General features: G+C 33.9%; 2 protein-coding genes across 2 annotated transcripts in view; one reads left to right on the top strand and one right to left on the bottom strand.

The window, feature by feature from the left end:
* Positions 1–12,453, top strand: part of Ccnh (cyclin H) — a 29,396-nt gene extending 16,943 nt beyond the window's left edge. Inside the window, exons 5-9 of the mRNA XM_021180109.2 lie at positions 2,054–2,217; positions 5,706–5,776; positions 8,374–8,485; positions 11,384–11,444; positions 12,285–12,453. Of these exons, the coding sequence (XP_021035768.1) occupies positions 2,054–2,217; positions 5,706–5,776; positions 8,374–8,485; positions 11,384–11,444; positions 12,285–12,323 (447 nt within the window). The 3' untranslated portion in view covers positions 12,324–12,453. The remainder of the gene's footprint in view (positions 1–2,053; positions 2,218–5,705; positions 5,777–8,373; positions 8,486–11,383; positions 11,445–12,284) is intronic.
* Positions 12,454–13,409: 956 nt separating this feature from the next.
* Rasa1 (RAS p21 protein activator 1) overlaps positions 13,410–21,610 on the bottom strand; it is a 79,709-nt gene continuing 71,508 nt past the window's right edge. Inside the window, exons 21-25 of the mRNA XM_021180504.3 lie at positions 20,966–21,033; positions 18,911–18,999; positions 17,712–17,789; positions 16,431–16,565; positions 13,410–15,737 (exon numbers count right to left, since the gene is read on the bottom strand). Coding sequence (XP_021036163.1) covers positions 15,654–15,737; positions 16,431–16,565; positions 17,712–17,789; positions 18,911–18,999; positions 20,966–21,033 — 454 coding nt within the window. The 3' untranslated portion in view covers positions 13,410–15,653. The remainder of the gene's footprint in view (positions 15,738–16,430; positions 16,566–17,711; positions 17,790–18,910; positions 19,000–20,965; positions 21,034–21,610) is intronic.

The raw sequence follows: 21,610 nt of genomic DNA, 5'->3' as shown, positions 1-21,610 counted from the left end.
TATAACTTAGATTAAACAGTTTTTTTTTTGAATTGGAAAGGTAAAATGAAAGAAATGTTGGGTGTATACATGTTTAGTTTTCTAGAAGAGACTGACACACTTAAGTACTGATCCAATGAGCTAGCAATAAGAAAAAAATTAAGGGAAATAGAGACTGTATAGCAGAGCTGTAGACTCTACGAACAATATAAAGGAGGTTAGCATGGGGTTTGAAATAGGGTACAGCTGGCCTTAGAGAAGGTGTAAGCTCTTGTGTTGACACAGGAGAGAGTGAGTCTGGGTGAAAATATGGAAATAGTCTTATCCTTATTAAGTGCAGAGATAATTTTCCATAGAAAGATGTTTTTTTGAGACTTACTCAAATGAAAGAACAAATTTTCTAGGAAGACATCATTGTTAGGCTAAGAAACATACCAAAGTCAGTGAATTTGAATTTATAGTAGTATCCCAAAACCTCTTTTGTAGAGTTTTCTGCCAATGTCCAGAAGTCAAAAGTATAGAAATTAGATTCAGATGCTATTGAAACTGAGGCTGAAGAGATTGCTTATCAGTTAAAGAATGCGTGCTCCCTTCCAAAGTTCATCTACTTGTGGTGGTTCAAAATTGCCCATAACTCCAGCTTCAGAAGAACTGACGCCCCTTACTGTCTATACGTGCACTGTGCACATATTACACACATTCACAAACAGACAGACATAAATAAAAATAAATGTGTATATATAAATAAATAAATATGTGTATGCACACATATATATGTGTGTGTATATATACATATGTTTATATGTTTATACAGTAAAGAAATTATTGAAAACTCTAGTAACTCTGATCAGGTTGAAGAATTCAAAACCAAATGGTTCAAGATTTACAAGAAAGAACATCATGAAAAATTAAGAAAATCCTGAGAAAGGGGGAGTGACTACATTTATCATTTCAGAGGTTAGATATCTGGGGACAATGACCAGACCTATGTGGGACTCTGTAGTTGAACCAGATATATTTTGTTTCAGAATATTTATAGATTGTCTTACTACTAGGATTTGGCAATGAGTATCTAAAGTCAGTCTGAGGGATTAAAATTTAAGGAAAGGCCGGGCATGGTGGCGCACGCCTTTAATCCCAGCATTTGGGAGGCAGGGGCAGGTGGATTTCTGAGTTCCAGGCCAGCCTGGTCTACAAAGTGAGTTCCAGGACAGCCAAGGCTACAAAGAGAAATCCTGTCTCGAAAAACCAAAACAAAAAAAACCTTAAGGAAAGGAATTGACAGCATAAAGTTTTCCATAATTCCTGAACATAGTCTAAAAGTATTTCTGTAGATATTTGTGAAGGCTAATTGGTTCAACATTCATTTACATTTACATTTACTCCCCCCACCCCCATGGTATACATTAAAAAAACTTTGCTTTGACAGTGATTTGGTACAATTTCTAATGTGGCCTTCCAGTCTTTACCTGCGCGTCTATATCTTACATATCTTGGCTTTGCCTTGAATCCCGTAGAATCTCGAGGAGTTTCCCTTTCTAAGTTAGAAATGTACTAAATTGAGAATAATGTTAAGTACTAATGTGCTAAAGCATATGCTCCTGTTTTTTTTTCTTATAAGCATATATTTCTAATCATGGTTGTATTCCAAAAAAGTTTGAAAGTCATATCAGTGAAAACACTCAGAATTTGTTGACTATAACTTAGCTATGTACATACCAAACAATCTAGCACTGAAAGATTCATTTTTGGAATAGAGGAAAGGAATTATAAAAATCATTCTTTATTAAGTACTTCCTAGTTACTGTACTTTTTTTTTTAGATTTATTTATTTATTTATTATATGTAAGTACACTGTAGCTGTCTTCAGACACACACCAGAAGGGCGTCAGATCTCGTAAGGGATGGTTGTGAGCCACCATGTGGTTGCTGGGATTTGAACTCAGGCCCTTTGGAAGAGCAGTTGGGTACTTTTACCCACTGAGCCATCTCACTAGCCCCGTTACTGTAGTTTTTAATGGTATGGCTATCCAATAAACTCAGAAATGGTAACATCTATAAACTTTCTTTCTAGACTCGATACCCCATGTTGGAGAATCCGGAGATTTTGAGGAAAACAGCTGATGATTTTCTTAGTAGAATTGCGTTGACAGATGCTTATCTTTTATACACACCTTCACAAATTGCCCTGACTGCCATTTTATCAAGTGCCTCTAGAGCTGGAATTACTATGGAAAGGTATTAATTTGTTTTGTCTTAGTTCAGATTCAAGTTTTACTTCTTAGTAGAGTCTGAGATTTTAAGTAAGCTTCATGAAACAATATTTCTGTATATATAATGCCTTATATCTGGTAAGTTTTGTGATTGAAGAAAGAAATCGCCTTTAAAGAAAGCATTTAATCGAATATTGTTGAGCTAAGAGAATATATTTCTGACTAAAGTAGAAGTGTGACAGGTAGTTTTGGAAGACAATTATAGCTACCAGTGTATGATAGATTTACAAGGCAGTGTTAATGCAGCAAATCTGATGTATTGTATCATATGTTGTAAAGCATGTGTAACACTTTCAGTAAGGATTTGTAGAAGTATGCTTTAGGGTATACCCATATGAAAATTATAGTTGAGCCATAAATAATAATAGCCAGTACATAAACACACATACATAGACATTACAATGAGTACTTAATGTGAATTAATTCACTTGATTTTTTTTTATGTTATCATATGCACATGCTAATTCTTAAACTTGTAGTAGTACTATAAGTATATTATTACACAGCTGGAAGAATGGCCAATTCGAAACAGTTGTTATACTCCAGTTGTTTTACAATTTATACTATTTATTATTGTTCATTTAATTTCTCTTATGATGAGATTCTTTTGTTTCATCTTTATAAACAGCTGAAGAAAGTAAAATTTTCTAAACTTAAAACTATTTCATATACTTAAAAATTTCAAAATACAATGATAAGAAAACATCAGCTATTGACAGATGTGATTTAGATTTTGTTCTTCCTTGCTGGGAATATTTATTATTGCTACAGAAGTGACCTTAGCCTTTTAAAATTTATGGTATGTATACCTCTTATATCACTTATTTTATCTATGTGTACTTGTAATTATATGCCATGTGTATAGGTGCCATATGTATGGAGACCAGCAAAAAGGTGTAATTTCCCCAGAGCTAGAGTTGGCTGCCAAGGGCCTGCTCCAGCTGAGGAATGGGCTGAAGTGGGACACAGAGCTGGATGAAGGCCAAAGCCTGATAGTAATGACCTTGTAACTCTCGGCTCTGTTCTGGGGGTCAGAAGCTGATGGCCTCTGGAAACTTAACTCTTTCTTACTGTTCTGTGCTGATAAGTGCTGAGTTTTGACTCTATAGCTCTCTTACTATTTATGCATTAATAAGTGTTAGTTTCTTTTTTAGCTCAAGGACCCCTTGCTGGTGAGAGGCTTAGAACTCATTAACTCTTCATGGACCAGAGGCAAAAGAAAGGAAAAGAATTAAAATCTTTCACCAGGCAATATGTATAGAAAAATATACATTCATATACATACAGACTCTAGTCAAGCCCAGCCACCTATCTTATCAGCTCTACAAGTGTTCATGCATACTTACATACATACACATATAGCTACATGTCATACATATAGACAGACATATACATATATATGTGTTTGGTGGGTGGGGCTGAGCACCCAGATACCACACTTTATTCCTTCTCTCTGTCCTTCTTACACCTTCTTAGACAAAAGTTCTTTAGAAAATTACCTCATAGGTAAAATATTACACAAAAGTGGAGTTACAGAAAGACCTTGATACTAAGTTCAAAGCATTGTTTCATCCAAGTTCGAAGCAACAGTTTTACATGGCCTTGTTTTATCATAGTGCATACCTGTGGCTTTATCCTTGGATCTGACCCAGAATGAATATTTTTCTTGATCACAAATCTGTCCCAAGCCTATTTCTCTCCTTAGTATAATTGTGAAAGCTCATTATAGACCCTATTATGCAGCCTTTACTCTTCAATGAGGAGTGGACACATACTGTTCTTGATTCTAACTTTATTATATTTCTTTCTGGCAAAACAACTAAACCATCTCTTAAAACTTTCTTTGTAAAATTATTTGAATCAAATCAGGAATTCTATAAAATCATTAATTTATCTAAACAACATTAATTCATGAATGTTTATCTCTATGTTGATGTGCGTGAAATCTGTGCAATAGGGTAGGCTAATGCCCAGGGATCATTAGATGGTAATAGGAAAAGGTATATCAGCTGTAAGAAGCAATCCTGAGATGAACATCCCTTGGGACCTTGCCTCTCAGAGCTTACCCATCAGAAGCCATGCAGAATTGGTGGACCACCTCCAGGAAAGTCACCTGCTAGTCTTAGCCTTCCTTAGGTAGCTAGCTCCTGCCAGGTAGGTGGTTAAGAGCTGCCATATATGGATGCTGGGAACCAAAGTTGAGTCTTCTGCAAGAACAGTATCATTGAGATATTTCACTAGCCCCAGTAAACCTATCTTGTGCAAATATAACACACTACGTAGATTTAACCCTATTGTGGTTTATATCTCATTTATTCACTATGCAAACATTTAATAAGCTTCCATTATACTACACTTAAGGAATACAAGAATGAAACCCTGAGCTAAGAAAGCACAACGATGTGAATAATTGACTTGGCTGGAGGTTAGGTGTAGAGTCTTTGTAAGGGCCAATGGGAAATGGAAACAGGAATGTCAGGAGTTAAAGGACATCCTTACCTATGCTGAGTTGAAAATGGGCTGCATGAGACCTTGTTTCAAAAAGAAAAAAACCAAAACAAAACATGATTTAAAAATGAAAGAATAGCCGGGCGGTAGTGGTGCATGTCTTTAATCCCAGCACTTGGGAGGCAGAGGCAGGTGGATTTCTGAGTTCTAGGACAGCCAGGGCTACACAGAGAAACCCTGTCTCAACCCCCCCCCCCAAAAAGAAGAAACTACAGGAGAGTTGCAAATACATAACAAGAGGGGAATAAGGAAACTAGTTAATATGCAACATAGCTATCAATGTTTTGTCATATAGCTTAATCTAGGTAGTTTAAAATATAGCAACAACATTTTATAAAACTCCTTGCATTCTTTACAACTAATTTATCTGGAGAAAGTTTTCTATATATATAAAGACCGGAGATTGCTTTGGACGTGATAAAAATCAGACGTGATAGACTTATAAAGCATGAGGTAATAATACCATGTTGGTAGGTTACTTGCTCATGTATAGCTATAGGTACAATGACATTGTTACTGAAAGGAGAAAGCTGACTGGTGCCATGTTCCTTATCTTCTACCTTTGAGCTTACTTAAATCCATCTCTATAGCACAGACTTTTCATAAATCACATATAAAGTTAGGCTTGTAGTTAGGCTGTATCTATAGCAAACATTTAATATAACAATGATAAATATAGGCTGTTAGTACTTTTATCTCTGAAAAGCTATATATAATAAAATTTAAACTTTTAACAGTACACATCTCTTAAACTGGCAGAAGTGTTAGTAAGTTTTCAGACTCTAATAGGTTTTAGTACTGTAGAGGTTTCAAATAATAAGTAATAGTCTTAAGTAATTTTAAAACTGTCTTTGATGTAATGAACATGGAGGTAAATAATTTATGCCTGTCTTTTCAGTGTGCTATGTGCTTTCAATGAATTAAAATGTTGTTTTTTTACTTCAGCTATTTATCAGAGAGTCTAATGCTAAAAGAAAACAGAACTTGCCTGTCACAGTTACTGGATATAATGAAAAGTAAGTGCTATTAACGTAGTTGCTTTCTGAACAAATGCTGTAGTAGACTAGTATTTCAATTTATTTTTATTGAATTACTGTTCTCAAAATGCATTGAAGATTCATTGACAAGAATAAATGGAAGGTATGTGAAAGGAAATTCTTTTATCTTTAAAAAGAGAATATGGATATCAGATTTAGAAAGGCCTAAGTCAGAATAGATTCTTTTGAAAGTATTCACAAATATATGGTAGACATTTAGAATCAGAGAGCTAACTTCAAGGGAAGGTTTGCATTTGGAGCATTTGTTTTGTAAATAATTTTAACTAGTTAATATCTGTCATATACTGATCAACCAATACAAAGCCAGTAATTTTTCATATGGGGGTTGGTGAGGGAGAGGTGTCAATTTCAGAAGACAGACACATTGACTATTACAGCTTAGAGATCGATAAAAATGAGGTTTGTCAGCTAGGTGGGTTGGAACTAGGTGGTAAGCCCTTGTCTAGCTCATTTCAGTTCTTGTTCAAACACTAACATCAAAAAACCCACACTATCCAAACCAAAAAGCCATGAAGAATGCTGCTTAAAAATGCCCCCTTAAAGGAGGTCTATGTCCTATCTGTGGAACCTGTATCTGTTAACTGAGACTGTAAAAGATGGGGTTGTACAGGTTAGTTCATGAGAAGGTGCTGATGATAACTTGAATTACTGAAGCAAAATAGTACATGTTGTCACAGGGTCTTCATGACTAGAAGGTAAGAGACGTTTGAGAAAAACAGTGTGAAAACAACAAAAGATATGCAGATGTTGGAGTGATGTGTCAATTAGAGCCTTCAGACAAAATTTGCCAATACTGTGACTTGGGCCCAGGGAAACAAGATTCCCGATTTTTGGACTCTGAAGTGTGAGAGAATACAGTTGGTTGCTTTAAAACACCAACTTAATAATAATTTTAATAGGAGCCTTGGAAAATTAATATAGACTTTGATAACAGGCTTACCAAAAACTTCTTGGTGCTAGTGTTGAGAAATCCTCTTAGAAATTCTGATTTGAATTTTTGCTTAATTAATACATGCATATGTATTAATTGTATGTGCACATGTAACATATATGTGTATACATATACACATACCTACGTATATATAAGCACACATACATATTTGGCATATATATATCACTAATTTGTGTTTTTGACGCAGTCTAGCAATGCAGCCCAGGCTAGACTTAGACTTGAAGTCTTTTGCCTCCATTTCATGAGTGTGAAAATGGTAGGGGCATGCCACCACATTTAGTTCTTCATTGTCTCGGCAATTATGTTCATAGGTATGGAGACATACTTTAGAGGTAAAGCAAAACAATAAAATATAGGATTGCAGACCTTTGTTTAGGTGATAGTAAATGTGTATGTATATATTTTAATGTTTGTTTTAAAAGCTGAGATTCAAGTCATGCAGTTGCATGCCTTGAAGTGATTCTTTGCTTTAAGTAATTTTGGATTTCTTCTGAGCATAATGGAGGGTTGGTCTTTTTTCCCTATAAACTGTAGGTCTTCATATTTACCACTAGAGGGTTCACTTCCAAAGCTAATTGTGATTTGATAATAGTACTTTTTTTTTTTTTTTTCCTTTGGTTTTGTTTTTTTTTATAATAGTACTTTCTAACAATTTGGTAGTAGAGGGGACTATAAAGAAAACACACTGCTTATTTGAAGGCTGTGGTTTAATTACTGATTTCTTATATTATTTTTATTTTGTTCCACTTATTTTAATAAATATGAAACAAGGATAATGCTTCAAAAATACTCAGCTTTAGTAATATGAAGGTATTCATATTTCTTTTTATAAAAATACATACTGATCTAAAGATGTTTAATCACAAATACCAATTTCAGTCTGAAAGCACATGGCCATACAATATAAGTCCCTGGACTATCATGTTTCTAATCTTGAGATTTTTGGTTTATTATGTTAAACATAACAAGATAAGATAGAAAGTATTGTATATAGTCTTATCTTTACTGATCTATAGTTTGTTTTCAACATTTAATTTGTTAAGGAAACACCCTTGGTTTTTTTATATGTTCTTATAAATAAGAGGGTATATTTTGGGATAGATTGTTCATGTGTATGGCTGGTGGTAGAGAATAAAGAATATTTACTAAATCACATAGGGACTATTTCAAAAGCCTTAAGTTGAGCAAAATGTAAACATAGAGGCACTTGGAAAACATTACTACCAGTATTATATACAGCATGCTAATATTAATGCTATATATAGTGTGACATATAGCAGATACTCATTATTTGAACTTTAAAAGCTGCTGCTGCTTAATACAGAATACAAGTCCTGGTAAGAATATGTCATCACCAATGTCTTCAGTTTCCTGAAGCAAGTTAGATTATGCTTTTTTTATACAAAAGCAGATGTTTTGTTTTGTTTTGTTTTTTTAAAACAGGATTTGACTGTGTAAATCTGGCTTTCTTGGAACTTACTCTAGACCAGGATGGCATCAAACTCAGTTCTACCTGCCTCTGCCTCCAGAGTGTAGAGATGGAGGCATGTGCCACCACATTTAGCTGAGTTTTTATTAAAAAAGAGTTTGTATCCCCATGTAGGCATGAGAAACCTAGTAAAAAAGTATGAGCCACCCAGGTCTGAAGAAGTTGCTGTTCTGAAACAGAAGTTGGAGCGATGTCATTCTTCTGACCTTGCACTTAATGTGGTCACGTAAGTAGGCATGATAAAGAAGTTATGTTCACAAAGTCATTGAGTTCAATTGTTAAATTATTTCACTGTTACAAGTTTGTTAATCTTAGCACCTAAGTCAAACTTTATAAAAAGTTGAGTATACTGATTTTGTCTGTGTTGGGAGGCAAGCTCAGGGCCTTGTCCATAGGCAAGGGCTCTCTATACTTGTCCACGTCCCCAGGTTGGCCTATGTGCACATTTCTAGTGGAAGTAAACATAAGGAAGAAATGTTGGGCTTTCATCCTACAGGTTGATCCTGATCGTTAGTGTGTTACTTGGCTTGCTTTCCCACTTTATGTTAAACCTTTGTCTCTTAGCCAACCTGATATTTTTTGGTGAACAAATGTACTGTTTTAGAATTAATTTTTATAAACAAGTAAGGAAGCATTGTGTCGGAGAACGAGTAAAATATGCTGTTAGGTTGTGTAAGTATAAGAGCATATTTAATGTCTCTTGCTTTGTAGGCTAATGTAGAATTTACTATAAAATATATATTCTCTACATAAAAGATCCATTGTAACTTAATTTTTAAATATGTGATAATACAAGTAAAAGATTTTGTTTTATATGTATTGACTCTAATCTTGTTACTTATTTATTAACATGTAATGGGAATTAGCTGTGATAGCTATAAATATTTATTTATTTATTTTATTAGAGAAATGCTAACAAATATGTGTAAAAAGCTGAAGAGTATGCCAAAATCTTCAGCACAAGATAGTCATGGCTTAATTTCTTAAATGTAGTTGTAGTAGAGGACTCCCAGGGCTTACAGAGTGCAAATTATAGGACGGTTGTCTTACAGATATAGCTTCAAAACATGTCTTCAAGTAAATCTTGAATTGGTAGGTTTCAGTAGTAACCAGTAAATATCAGAAGGTTGTAGAGAATTAAAGTTGACATATTGGTAAGTAGAAGGACTGTAGCACTTGACTGTGTTCTTACATTGAGTTTGATTGGAACATAGCCCATTATTGGTTTACATAATTATTGTGGCTGTTTTCATTCTGTGGCAGAAAAGTTAAGTGGTTATGGCAGAAACTGCATGGCCTATAAACATAAAGTATTTACTAATTTGTCCTCATAGTTGGATCATTTGACTATTAATTCTGTTCCAGCTAGTAATGGAGTGGGCCATAATCCAGAAATTTCTAATCGATAGAGTTTACACTTTATTCCAAGTTGCCATTTGCTTTGCCAACCCTGCCAAAAAAGATGTCTACATTCCTGTGAGTGTCTGAATATTTCTTTGTAAAAGAAGGACTTAAAAATTATAAAATACAATCAGTTTCTCCAAAGTGAAATATACATAAAAATATAAGTTTAAATTCTGTTAGATTCACCAGTTAAAAGTTACTGTCAATTTGCTGCATAGTTCCTAAATACACAGTATCTCACTGCAGGCTGGAAACAGTTCATGAACAACACTAAGTAGTAGTACTTCAGCACACAGCATTTATTTTTTCCTTGATCATTAACATTTTTGCCTTTATTTTTCATTGTACAGTTACTGTATTCTTCTAAGTCACCCACTGAGTAAACACCAATGTTTCCTTTAATCAAACAGATCTTGATCTCAGAAGTCACTTACCAGATGGGTCTACCATCTGCCAACCTTTTCTTTGTAGAAATGCATGAAATACTTGTGTGTGGTAATGTGTCCACATCATGCATTTAACATTGCCAGTCTGGGTGAAAAAGATAGTCACCTTGACCATTTGCATTTCCCTGATTACTGTAACTATTGATGTTTCCAGATTTAATAGCCATTTGTAAGTTTTCTGCATTGGTTCTGGCATTTTATTCTTGTAATACATTATATATTGACATCTTTTTTTTTTTTTAAAGATGTTTATCCTATTTATGTTTTTTTCTTACACTTCTTTGACAAAGAAATGCTTAGGAAGGGTAAAGGCTTGTGGGGGGGGGCTTAGTTTGTTTTTTTAACCAATATTAGTAGTTTTTCTAGTTTGTTTTTAAGTATTCATTGTTTTCTTAGTTGACAATTTTTAATCACAAATAAAATTAAAAGGTATATCCAGTTTTTAAATCATTTATTGTATTTCAGTATGTACTTAATAAGCAAGTACCTTTGTGGAGGGCAGAGGACAACATAAAAGAGTCAGTTTTCCTTTTTCCATATGCCATGGGGAACAAACCAGGCCGTCCATCTTGGTGTCTAACCCCACTGAGTCTGTCACCAGATATGCAGAGCCATTTTTGCCTGTCTGCTTTGACTGCTGATGTATTAACACCACCATATTCTTAATAACCATAGCTTTTATAGTGTGTCCTTTTATTTGTTCCTAATCAGGGTCTGGTTTAGGACACCTCAGATTCTCAATTATCCTATCCTACCTGAGTGTTGGCACTGCAGGTGTGTGCCACCACTGCACTCCACTTTACTATGGTTTTATGATAACCAAGACAAGGTCTTCCAGCATTTTTTCCCTCTAGATTCTCTTTGCTATGTTTACTTGAGGCCAGGTATCACAGTGTAACCAATGATTATCCAATAATCTGGTTAGAGTCACAAGAACTGGGACTTATGGGTATGGTCAACCTTTTCGTTGTTGTTTTCATCTTTGTAGGTTCTTGCTACACTGGATTAAATATTAAATATTGCCTTTGTATCCACAGATAATACCTTTCCAGCTATCTAGTCCCTACTCTTCAGTACATAATGTATTTTGGTTTTGAAGATAGGGTCTCATTTTTTAACCCATGCTAGACTGAACTGAAGGCAATACTAGTGCCTCAGTCTGAGTGCTGTCATTGTAGCTGAGGGCTACCACATGTTCATATGGCCTTGCTAGCTTATTTTATAGGTATGGTTGCCACTATCAGTTTTGCTAATCGATAATTGCTTAATTATAGGAAGAAGAGAAAAGGCTATGAAGATGATGACTATGTATCAAAGAAACCCAAACAGGAAGAGGTATGTTTTCCCTAAGACAACTTGTTATAACTTACATTTTCTGGCACGACCTAAGTTAGTGTGTATTGTTCTGAACTATTATAAGCATTATAGAGAGCTGGGGCTGAGAGTGTTTAAAACAGTGTCTTGCTTTGTAGCCCAAGTTGGTCTTAAACTCCCAGTTCTTTTTTCACCTGAGCCCTCCGAATACTAGGACTACAAGTACCTCTAAAGTTTGACATTATTAAATGTTTACTCACCTGTTTATGTACAGTAAAAATTTTAAAGAAATGGTTAAAGGGAAGATTTATGTTGGGTTATGTTCAGGGGAACTGGAGTCCATGGCAGGAGCGTGTTGGCAGCTGCTTGTTACATGGCGCTAATCAGGAAGCCTATGCATGGTCTATGTTTACATGACTGTGAACCACTTCTAAAGTAAGCTACTTGATTGAAGTAACTTCCTATGATAGAAGGCAGTGATGCTAAATTTTATCTATTCTCTAAGGATTCTGTCCTTGCCTTACCCCAGCTTTAAAATCTATGTCTTAAGAAGTCAAGGATAAATAAGCACAGGCAAAAAGATAACTTTTTTACTCCTTTAGAGTGGGCAGCTGCCATGTCATTATCACAGCCAAGTGCAGGACTTAGCACATACCTGTAGTTCAAGCACTTGAGATATAGAGGATCCAAAGCTGGCTGAAGACATAATAGGAGACTATCTCAAAAGAAAAAATAAAAAAAAAAAAAATCAAACCCATCTACAGTAGACTGTTGTCAATCCACATTTCTTAAAGGGAGGGAGGTAAACAACAAATGGCTCAATACTTCAATGTTACCCTTACCACATTGTTTTCCCTTTAGGAGGAATGGACTGATGACGACCTGGTAGACTCTCTCTAACCATAATAAATGACTGCAGCAGTACTTAGTAACCAACGGAAGTGGGAAGCGTGTCTGACATTTTACTTTTTTAAAAAATAGTACAATGTGAAAACATCAAAATATATTAAACTTTTCTAGTTGTTATATATATTTTGTGATTGTTTTATATAACATATAGCTTCAAAAGAGGTGAATGCCACCTAGTTTGAATATTCATAATCCACTAGGATTAGGAGCAAACCATGTCCTCCTGTGGTGGACAAAGTCAAACTGTGGTGCACTTCCTTGTATTGTTTTAGACAAACTATAATAAACAAACCTTTCCATTTAGAAGCAATATACCAGAAAAACAACAACAACAAAAAAATGAACAATAGGTAAACATCTGAAAAGTTAAGAAGAAAATAGGTTTTATCCTGCAGATGCCCTTACAAATGCTTCTCAAATGTTTCGCCAGTGGACTGAAGTATTGATGATTCGTTACTAAGCTGGAGAATGTACTGGGCACTTACTTAGTACTTAGGTGTTAAATTTTATTACATGAAGTTACAGATATCTTCTAGGTTTAAATAAAAATAGAATTTTTGAGTATAGATAAAAAAATCTTAAATTACTACAGATAAGTCATAGCAAATGATATAGTCAATTTTATCATTAAATGATTATCTCTCAGTAAATCCTTATAAATTTGGAATTATAGTGACTAGAAATCTGTAGATAAATTATATTCAAAAATTTTAAATTAAATACCTTAATATAAAAACCCAAAACATATGCCTCTATTTTTCTATAACTTTAGTTAATTATATATCTCAATGTGCTATTTTCCCAAATACAGATTGGGAAAAATGATAATGCCTGCTCCTAATGGGATTAGTCACAGCAGTGCTTGACATACTAGTATGTATTTGCTGTATATTAATAATATGTGTTACAGTTAAGACCAAAATAAAGATAGATATGCATATATTAGACCAGTGTTTTGTTTTGATGTTTCTTTTTCTGGAACACCAGCTTAAAGAAATTCTGAGAAACTCAACTACTTTGAATCTAAATCTACTTAGTTTACATATTCCATGATACACTTCCCAGGAGGGTAGGTAGCATTTTAGCTATGTTTGTAAATGGTCTTTACTCTATGTGCATTTTCATCTCTAATTTATGGCTTGAGTTTATTTGTAGGGTTTTATAAAAGTAGAGTAAAAATGAACACTCCTCTGCCCAAGTATAGTTCAAGTAAAACAACATGCTAGACTATAGACAGAACTGCAAGTGCTCGCAGTGTGTCTGCTTTTCTTTCATATCACTAAAAATTTGGCATTAAAGCGAGGGCCACATGTTTCTCTGAAAATTTCCTACCCATCCCCATTAAAAATAGGTTTGAAAGATTTTATTTCATCACTGACCACCTAGTTATTACAGGGCCTAAGAAGGTAAGTAACAAGTTTCCCACTCCAATTTAAAAGACAGAGCATGTTACTATAATACAAAAATGAGGATAAGTCAGATTTCTTTTAAAATAAATAGAAAAGGGAGAAGCATTTCAGGCTTAAAAAAAAAAAAAATAGGCTGTCATGGCCAAACACAATCAGTGAGGACAAACTAAAATGCCTTAGAGTCTGGATCTCTCACTGTTTTCCAAATTTACATTAATTTGTCTGTAGCCTTTCCACCTTATAAACTTAAGGACAGAGATGAGTTACTGTCAACATCAATAATGGGAACTGCATTGACAACAAAGCCAAGAAGCAGGGTTTTTTTTTTTATTTTGTTACCACCACTAACTTGATTGAAACTATGTGAGGAGAGTAAATTTACCTTTATGGTAGCATTCAGCCCTATATGTAAGCTAGGGAAATCTCTCAATAATATTCTAAAGAATACAATTTAGGCCTCTCAGTTTGATTCTCAGCAAAGGGAAATAGACCTTGATTACTTAACATTTGTCCTTGTATACAATATCTCTTGATAAATACAATCAAATGTTTTATGGATCTAGGCCTTCAGAAAAATATTTTTATTGAGAAAACTTTATTAATACCTTCCTTAGTACCTCCCTTGGTGGTTCTTTAAAAAAAGAAAACAGCAAACCTATTTTGATTACTAAGAATACTCTGCTACATACTGTTTTTAAATCCCATCTTCAACAAAATATAGGAGAGAACACATGTTCCTTAACAAGTTGTATATTGAGTAAATAAATGGACTCCTTTGTGAAAGAAACAATAAAAATAACCCTGATTTTGCCCTGATATTAAAGCTTGAACTATCCCTAAAGTGGGAAGAAAACTATAACAAAGTTAGAGTAAGCTAATCAGTTATGCAAGCTATCCCTTAGTTTATTTTAACTTAACCCTTGTGAATACTTCACACAAAAATACATACACAAGAGCAAATGAACTATACAAACTAAATATCCAGCAGGAAAAACAAGTACAAATTAAAAGATGTGTAAGTTGTTAAGTGGCTGATTAGGTTATCTGCATAATCAAAGATAACAAAAACCTTCGTAGAAATGACAAAAGTATTCTAGCAGTTCGTTTAAACATAAAAGACATCAGCAATCTATAAAATGGTCAAATGGGTAACATGCAATAATTGGTACAATGACCAATAATATTTATTGAATTTAAACTATTTACTGTTGTAAACATTTTAACAAAAGCATGAGATCTAAATACAGTCTTTGACAATTCCAACAAAATAAGTGGTATGTTTAAAAAATAAAGCTGATGAGCAATAGATTCATCGATTTTATATATTGTCTTTCAACAGTTCCAGAAAGAATAGCACAGTATTTTTAAAAAGTATACAGCAAGATTGTTCCTATTATAATGTCAAACTCTGGAAACTGTAAATACAAAGAAAGTCAGTGAACAGTCAAATGGTCATGTTCATGAAGAAATTACAGTAATAACTGTGCGATCCATTAAATTCTGTTGTCAATAGAATGCGTTTCCTTGTCAGTTGATTTCATAGTTCCTTTTCCAATAGACAGCAAAACTTTGGCAATTGGATATACTGAAAATATATTTTCAAAGTTCAAGACACAGTCAGTCATAGCAGTTTTGTTGTTGTTAAGGGTACACCAAGGCTCAGAGTTTGGTAGATTCCATGTGGAAAAAGTGTGCAATATTCTGCACAGATAGCTTACAAAGGTGCTGGCAGTTACTCTTCAGCAGAATCTTGGGTTTTTGCTTGCATAGCTCACACATCACTGGAATGTGGAAAAGTGTGCTATTTTTTTTCTTTCTCTCTTTATTTTTTTCTTTTTGGCAAGAGCAAAGGAGACATGATGATGTGAATTACCGCGGTGGGCATGCTGAATCCATGCAGAACACCAGGCTGCTACCTGATGTCATTGGTTTTTGTGTACTGGTTTTGTTTTTGTTGAAGCAGTTCTGTTATTGCCAGAAGCTTTTTCAGTACATGCTAGACACAGGAGAAATAGTGAGGAAAAAAAAAATCACTAAGCAAATAAAGAGCCTAAAATTTCAATTATAGGATTTATTACTTTTGATAAAAACTTTATCAAAGGTACTGGGATTCTACTCAAGACATAAACTGAGTATTTTTAGTTGTAACCAAAATAGAGAAGGTCTTACTACGCTAAATTTTGTCATTATAAACCTTGAAATATCTAAGTTAAACAATACCGTTTTCCAATTGTATTCTTAACTAGCTAGGATTGCTTGGATTCTAGCCACGCAGGCTAATTAATCAGACTTAGGATGGGTGTATCTTGATTTATACTTTCCTATGTGATACCCTTTTCTCTCCATTTAACTACCTTAGCTCAAGAGAGACTATCTCCAGTAACTTTTCACTAAATCAATTAAAATATCTTTACAGTTCCATTGGACAGCAAAAACTTAATGTGGACTGATTTTTAAGGTATGAGTTATGTACCATACCAACTTGAATCACTATAATAAAGTGTCATCTGTAGTTAGTTTTCACATTTCTTATATAGTTCTCCTGTGCTTCACAAGTAATTTTGCTCACACACTTGGTATGAGAGTAACTGAAAGAGTACCATGCCTTCTTACTACTAACAGTAACTCACTTGCCATTTCTATATGTCCTATTTATGAAATATGAATATTGCCATTTTGTAAAACCTACCTGCTGTACACCACGCTCATTACTGAGCGTTCTCAGTTCATCTGAATGAGCTACACAGATCTCATGCAATGCTGCTAAGTCACGAGACAGGTCAGTTCTAGAATGCTCTGTAGTGTCCGGAAGTTCAGGTACATTCTTTAAGGGAATCATAAAACTGCATTTAGAAATAAAAACCCTTGTAGTCTCTTCTAAAGTTATCCTAACTAGGTATAAAACATTAATTTGTACAAAAATTTTTATTCAAGTAATTCTGCTAAACATGGGTTATAGAACCTCTATTTACAAAGAAGCCAGGTTCTACAACTTTCATAGAATGACTGAATTCTTTTTAAATTTAGAACATATGCAAAATAAATGATATCATTACAACTTAAAACTCCTAGACTGAATACTACTATAGTACTCTTATCTACATTAACCAACATCTAAAGAACTAAATTGTGATAGTATAATAAAAATTCATTGTTTGTATTTCTTTAGACTGTGCTCAAGATAATTTCTAAAATATGGGATTATTGGACATTAACATGTTTAACCTTCATGAAGTAACTTAGCCATCATAATAAGTTTATAATACTGTATTATTGCATTAAATGCCAATAATTAGAAGTACTCCTAATAGAATCTTTGCAGAAGTTCACATAAAAGTTTCTTATAAATATAGAACTTATGTTGTCGGGCTTCCTCCTAACCCCATTTGTTTGCCAAAGAGGGCTTTTGACATTTGTTTTAAAATGAATCACTGAGTCGGAATACACTACTACAACTGAATCGCCTATACTTTTGATGACATAAACTTGGCTCAACACACACACATGCATGCTAATTTCACCTTGGTCTCCGTGTATACATGCCACATTATGAATATATTTACTTAAAAATTCATTCAGTGTAGAAAATTTACTATTTAGGGTCTCAGAAATTATGAATATGTTCAATTTTGTATCAGTTTAATTTATAAAAGCTCAAGTGAGGCATAATAATTGTATTATTTCATTTAGTTCTAACTTTAGTTCTAATATAAATGGCTTCAAATCTTGGTTTAGCTACAACTTAAAAGATTAATAAATCCAACAATAGCTAAAGGGTATGAATGAAAAGACAGTCTGAAAGATGACTGGTTGAAAGCCACTATTGTGTATGCTTGAAATAAACAAGAATAAGTGAAAAAAACATTTTGGATAGAAAAGATTTTATTTTGAAGTCCTGGTTTTAAAATTTAAAGGTTACTACTTATATGGCTAAGCTTATTCTTAAAGAACTTGAAAATTATATACATACCCCAAGTTCATCTAAAAACATGATCATGCGATGTTTATTACTTTTTATAAATGGGTTGACACCTTCCATATAAGGCTCCTAAAAAATTAAAAACTTCCATAAGGCTCCTAAAAAATTAAAAACTTCCATCTCATATACCTTAAAAGAACTGTTTTACAACAAAAACTATACATGTTGCAAGAATTAGTATTTACTCATGCAAAATTTCTCTTTAATATAAAGTTTCGAGGGAGGAATGGAGGTATTTAATGAAAAGATTCAAAATTAAATTACAAATTAAATTATAAATTAAAAATCATTAAACATATAGCATGGCAGACCCAAATTGTTTATATATAGATCTAGAATTAATTACTGATAAATTATGAAGAATCCAATACATTATAGGGAATTAAAATACAGTGAAACCAAAAACTCCCTATGACTACAAAATACGCTTTGGGTTTCAGGAAATTTCAAACAATAACCCATAAATGTAAACCACTTAAACTAAAATCCTAACCCACTATAATTTATAATTTCTAGTTAGTAAAGTATCAACAACAGGCTTCAAATGGGATAACATTCCATTAGAAATCCCAAAGATGTAGATGTGAAGTTTGGAAAAACAATAATGACACACACGAACACCCCTAGCAGATGAGCAGAGATAAGGATCTGTGGGCAGCAGACACCTCTGCATCGAGAGCACCTGCTACACCTGCAGAGGAGGACCAGGGCTTACTTGCCAGCACTCCTATGGTGACTATGCTCCTCAACATCTCTTGTCCGCTTCTGGCCTATGTAGGCACAAGGACCATACCAGTGCACTTAACGTGCATACAGGCAAAATACTCATACACATAAAAGTGAATAAATCTTTTGAGAAAAAAAAGAATCTGGCAAGAAATAATAATAACCAAAAATGGGATATATGACAAAAGCCTGAAATGTGTATTTTTATTAACCATACCCCAAAGTTTAGGACAAGTCTGAATGGAAGTGTAAAGAATACTTGTTACATCTGAACATCAGTTAAAGGACTGCATACTGACTAGTGGTATGTACATGTGAATTTGTGAAGAAATATGTCATATACTAAGTCACAAAAGCAGCTAACTATATCATTCCAATAATGTTTTGAAGATCTGGTATATATTCATTGTGAATTTGAATTTCCATTTAAAATGTTATTAATTTAATTATCAAAATATGTTTACCTTAGCTCCAAATTCCACAAGATTTGCTAAATTCTGCACAGATTTAGCCACTAATGTCAGTGTTCTTGCAGCAATAGGAGATGGGGAATCTAGAAGAAAATTGGGTACAGCCAATGACACCGACTCCAGAGGTTACTTTCAGATAAATGGTCAAACACTTAGTATTAACACTAAAGAAATATTAAAAGTGCCAACAATCCTTCATTCAGAATATACTCACAATAGTCCTTGAAAATATATCACTTAATTCAAAAGAACTTGAATTAAAAGGGAAAATTGAACTTACTTATCAGTGCTTCTTGTTTTGTGAAAAGGAAACTAAACTTGAGTAATTTCCAACTGGCTGATATTTCAGAATACTTCAAAAAGCTGCTTTATTGCTAAGAAGACTCTCACTCTAAAAACTTTCAGACAGTGCCCAAAGCTAATTCAACCCACATAGGGGAGCATTTTGCAATCTTAGCAATTCCCTGTTCCCAACATTATTTGCAGGCTACTAGTTCACTTTATACATCAGTTTTTGAGTTCATGAAATAGTTCCTTGTAGAACAGAGAAAATGGAATGTAAATGAAAAGTATTTGTAGCTACCAAACAGAAACTGACAATTAAGGCACCACCCATGTCCATGGACAACCTTGAGTTTCTGATCTCATTGCTATTTTCTTACCTGAGTTTTATCAGGTACAAGGGGTTGAACCCAGGGCCTCATGTATACTCTGCCAGCTTAGTTCCACCAGCTTAGTTACATTCTCAGCCAGCAACTATTAACATTTTGACTCACTGTTTTGTATTTAAGTGCCAGTTTAAGGCCAATGTTTAGATAGAGCGCTCAAAAAATTCTAATCCTTTTAATTTTTAAAAAGTTATGTGTACTTTGGTGTGGGTATGTACAAATGAGTGCAGCTACCCACAGAACCAAGACCAGTGTCTGATCCCTTGGAGATGGAGTCATAAGTGGTTGTGAGCCACCTGCCATGGGTGTTCGGAAGTGAATTCAGGTTCTCTGTAAGAGCATGTATGTTCTTAAACACTGAACCATTACACCCAGTCTTTTATTCTTAATATGCATGATTTCAATCACCTTAGTATTAATAAAAATTGCAGGAATGTGAGTATAAACATAATAATATTGAAAAAATATATGGTCTTCCTTTTGATTTTAAGATCAAGGGGACTCTTAGACTCACCATTCATGCATATGGGCATTGTAGATACATTACCACTGTATTTAGTGACATAGTCTGGCTACAAAGCCCAGGTTTGCCTTGGGTTTTTTTGTACCTTAGCCTCCTAAGTTCTGTGTTTACAGAATTCCAGAATGAAGTTCCACCTCAAATAAATTTTAATACAGATTTGAGGTTCAAAGTATTAGCATAAAATGACTGTTTCCTTCTATTCTTGTTAATGGACTCATTACAACATCAGAGTAATGAACATCAATACTTTTTCTTAAGCTTACAAATCTTAAAATTTTTTCCTGTGGACAGTGAGTGAAAAGCAAAATGGAGTCAAACTTATTAAAAAGAATCTTGGGCTATCTTTGTAAGTGTTCACAGATTGCTAATGTGGCTGCACATAGATTTTTAACCTGATCTTAGCAGAAAGTTTACCTTACAGTAACCTGATGTAGACAAAGGACACAAGAGTCCTTCCTAATCTCCTACAAACACTTGTCAGAGCCAGCAGGCCAGCAAGAGTGGTAAATGTGCTTGCCACCAAGTTTGATGTCCTGATTTCAATCCTAGGCATTCAAATGGTGAAAAGAGACAGTCATCTCCCAAGAGCTGACCTCTGACCCCTACACATGCTCCATAACAAGCAAATGCCCCCCCCCACATATATATATATATATGTGCTCAAGTGACTACAATGTAGACTTTTTAAAATAAAAAAATGAGTCACAGGTCAGAAAAATCTTAGATACTAAAAGACAAAGCAGGGAAGAGTGTTTTATTTGTATCTTGAATTTTTTAATTTGATTTAAAAGGCAAGTATTTTTATCAAATATGAAAATACTGATTTTTTTTCTCATTTGAAGATATATTAAAAGGTACCTGAGATGATATTAAACATCCGTGGATTCAGGATAGCAGGGCAGATAAGGCGTAGAAAAACAAAACCACTAATTGAAGGAAAAAAAATTCTTTTTAGAAAACTTACATTATAAACAAAAAACTTAAACTTAGAACCATAACATTTACTCTCAACATAGGGAAGCCTAAATGAAGTTATTAAGAAACTTATAAAGCAAACTTACAGACTAACTTTGGAAAATTTTCGCATAAACCTCTTACCTGTTTATAGTAGATTAGTAATTCATTTTCTACTAGAGGAAGCAGTTTATTAAAAACATTGAGATTTGCTGTAAAATTATGAAGAGTGAAATAAGCCTTTTATAGATACATTCTGTAAGGTTTCAAATCATCCACTCTCTTGTCTGTCTTTTAAAGTTTATTTAAACAAACAAAAAAGTCCATGAGAGTAAAATAAGTTGGTCATATCAAAACTGCTCACAACTTATATAAACAGTTTAATACATTGTCATTATAAGTGACACCTGAACCAATGAAAATGTATTCAGTAAACACTCAAAGGCTTTCAATGATACTACATTTTTTTTTTTTTTTTGGTTTTTCGTGACAGGGTTTTTCTGTATAGCCCTGGCTGTCCTGGAACTCACTTTGTAGACCAGGCTGGCC

Source organism: Mus caroli, unplaced genomic scaffold, assembly GCF_978045245.1.
Source record: "Mus caroli unplaced genomic scaffold, Mus_caroli_1 scaffold_15, whole genome shotgun sequence".
Taxonomy (NCBI): domain Eukaryota; kingdom Metazoa; phylum Chordata; class Mammalia; order Rodentia; family Muridae; genus Mus; species Mus caroli.
Note: the sequence above shows the minus strand (reverse complement) of the source record. Positions and strands in the feature narration are given on the sequence as shown.